General features: G+C 67.2%; 1 protein-coding gene across 1 annotated transcript in view; it reads right to left on the bottom strand.

Moving 5' to 3' along the window:
• MGAT5B (mannosyl (alpha-1,6-)-glycoprotein beta-1,6-N-acetyl-glucosaminyltransferase, isozyme B) overlaps positions 1 to 2,603 on the bottom strand; it is a 54,476-nt gene that overhangs the window by 7,414 nt on the left and 44,459 nt on the right. The window contains exons 9-10 of the mRNA XM_015559220.1: positions 1,800 to 1,931; positions 556 to 689 (exon numbers count right to left, since the gene is read on the bottom strand). Of these exons, the coding sequence (XP_015414706.1) occupies positions 556 to 689; positions 1,800 to 1,931 (266 nt within the window). The remainder of the gene's footprint in view (positions 1 to 555; positions 690 to 1,799; positions 1,932 to 2,603) is intronic.

Genomic DNA, 2,603 nt, shown 5'->3' with positions numbered 1-2,603 from the left:
CGCTCCCGCGCTGCGCTAAAGAGGGCAGTCAGGGCGTCCATGTCTTGTTCTCACTAAAAACAGCTCAGCTCAGCTCCCAGCGCCTTGGCTGCCTGACGCCCAGATCCGAGGGTTTCCACACTCGGGGGCCCCGCTGCTACCCACAGCCTCGCTGCCCATCGTGCCCTGGGCGGAGCTCTCGCATTCCAGAACCTGCCGGTCCCTTCCACGTCCATTTTAGTCCATTTCACTACATCCGTTCCCTCCGCTTAGGGAAGCCTGGCTGCCTCGCCCTTCACCGCCCAGGCCGCCTGTGACCTCGCTCCCGAAGGCCCCGGAGGGCAAAGCCAGGCCCTGCCGGTGTGAGAAAGGTCCCCACGGTTCCCCAAATCCGGGCTGCTCCCTCCCCGCTCCGTCTCTGGCTCACACACTTGCTGGAAGGGGAGCGCAGCTCTCTGGAGGAGGCCGAGGCCTGGCATGTGCCTCCAGCACCGGGCAGGAGGAGAGCCCGCCTCCCGGGTGCCACGGCAGGACCACGAGGGCTCCATCTCCCCGCCCCGCGGCCGGGACACTCACGGAACATGGTCATGAACTGCTTGGGGTTGAGGTTCCAGTAGCCCCAGTTGGTCCGGTAGCCGTGCCGCGTGGCGTACTCCTCGTGGTTGTACGCGGGCTCTGTCCCAAAGGTGTCAATGACCCGGATCCGGCACCTGCCCGGGGGTGGGGAACCAGAATCAGCAACCGCAGGCTCTCCCTGTGCCGGGGGTGCCCCAGCCGTGGGTGGTACCGTGTGAGGTGAGAGCCTGGGCTCAGACACAGCTGTGTGACCACGGGCAGGCACCCCAACCTCTCTGGCCGCTTCCCCATCTGTCAAGTGGGGAAAACAGCCCAGTGCTCTCTGGGCCGTTGGACCGCTAACCCAGATTGTCACCTGTTACGGCTGCCCCTATGGGCCTACGAGGGGAGGCATTGCCGGCGGTGGAGTCCCCCCACGGTCCCAGGGCTCCCCTGTACAATTTGCACTTTCCAGGGAGTTCGAGTCCACAGCCCTCTTCCCAGGAGCCTGCACCCCAGGCTGTGCCTGGCCTATCCCAGCTGAGGTGCAGAGGGCGGGCCGGGACCAGCCGCTGCAGGCACACCGTGGGGCAGGTCCCCCCTCCAGTTCGGCCGCATCAGGGGGTCCTCCCAGCTGAGCAGAGGCACTGTCCCCACCTGAGGCTGCTCCCGGTGGCTGCAGCCCTCCTCCCTCCAGCCCCCCCGCCCCCCCGGGAGTGGGCACCTGAGACTCGCACACCTCCTTCCCGGGACCCAGGGTGGGCCACGGACTGCTGAGGCCGGCACTCCTCCCGGAGAAGGGTGCGTGGAGAGCACATTAATAATAGAAGCAATAACGCTGCCTGTCGCTTTTTTCCCTAATGAAACCGTGAGGGACCGTCCATGAGCCGGGAGCAGGCGTCACGCCTAGCCGGCTCCTGCGCTAAGTTAAACCCCAGCCCACTGTCTGCGAGACCGAGCATGGACTGGCCTTCCTGCCGGGCGGGGGGCGGGGCTGAGAGCCCCCCCACAGAGGGCCCAGCGCAGAGCACTGTCCCCTCCCCTCCTCTCCCTGCGCTTCCTCTCTGCCCCTCCCTCGGCCTGCCACGCAGCAGAGGGCCACCGGCCACGCGTGGTTCCTTGTCACTTGGGCAGCCGGGGGGCGGGGGGGACAGGGCTCCTTGGAGAAGGGACGGGGGAGGGGAGGACAGAGACAGGGAGACCTGGCCCAGGCGCTCCCCAGGGCGTAGAGGGGGTGCCGTGCGGGTCCCCACCCAGCCCCTCACCGGTACTTCCTGAAGGACAGCCCCATGTGCTGCCTCATCTGCTGCAGGCCGTGGTAGTCGGTGTAGATGAGGTCGAAGGGCAGGGGCACGGTGAGCGGGCAGTTCCCGCGGCCCGGCGGCACCCCTAAGTTACTGAGAGAAGAGCCGGTCAGCGTCTGAACCCCAGGGGACCCCCAGGCCGCAGAAACCCACCTTCCCAAACTGCAGTACCTGATTCCTACACCCCCCACCCCCAGTTCTCACAGCCCAGGACAGGCGCGGGCAGGGAGGGGGCAGGGCGGCCGGCACGGGGTGCAGGTTCTTCACCCCGCAGGGGACTGCAACGAGGGGCGCCTTTGCTAATTCCCACACGCGTGCTCCCTGCGGGCCTGTCCACCAGAGTGGGCCTTCTCCTTCCCTAGGAGCCACCGCACAGCCACAGGGTTTGGAGCGGAAGCGTCCGAACCCCCCACCCACCTGCCTCAAGTGTAATTCTGCGCTGTTGGCTGGCACCTGGCCCCGGAGATGCCTGGCTCTGCCCACAGGGCGCCCGGCTGCCAGCTCATTCACATGAGCATTTCCATCTGGGACGGAGCTGCCTCCGGGGCCGGAGCCTTGGGGTCTCACTGGAGCCCGAAGGACATGGGCACAGCTGCCAGTGAAACTCCTGCCAGGACCGCCCTGCCCACCATGCAGGGCCCCTGCCCAGCCTGCTGACGCCCCCACCCTGCAGGGTGACAGGCTGAGACCTTCACTCAGAGTCTGTGCTGAGCCCTGAGCCAGGGGAGCGGTGTCTGCCCCCTGTGAAGCCCCCTGTTCCTGCCC

The sequence above is a fragment of the Myotis davidii genome, unplaced genomic scaffold (assembly GCF_000327345.1).
Source record: "Myotis davidii unplaced genomic scaffold, ASM32734v1 scaffold274, whole genome shotgun sequence".
Classification (NCBI taxonomy): Eukaryota; Metazoa; Chordata; class Mammalia; order Chiroptera; family Vespertilionidae; genus Myotis; species Myotis davidii.
This window is presented reverse-complemented; position numbering and strand designations above follow the sequence as displayed.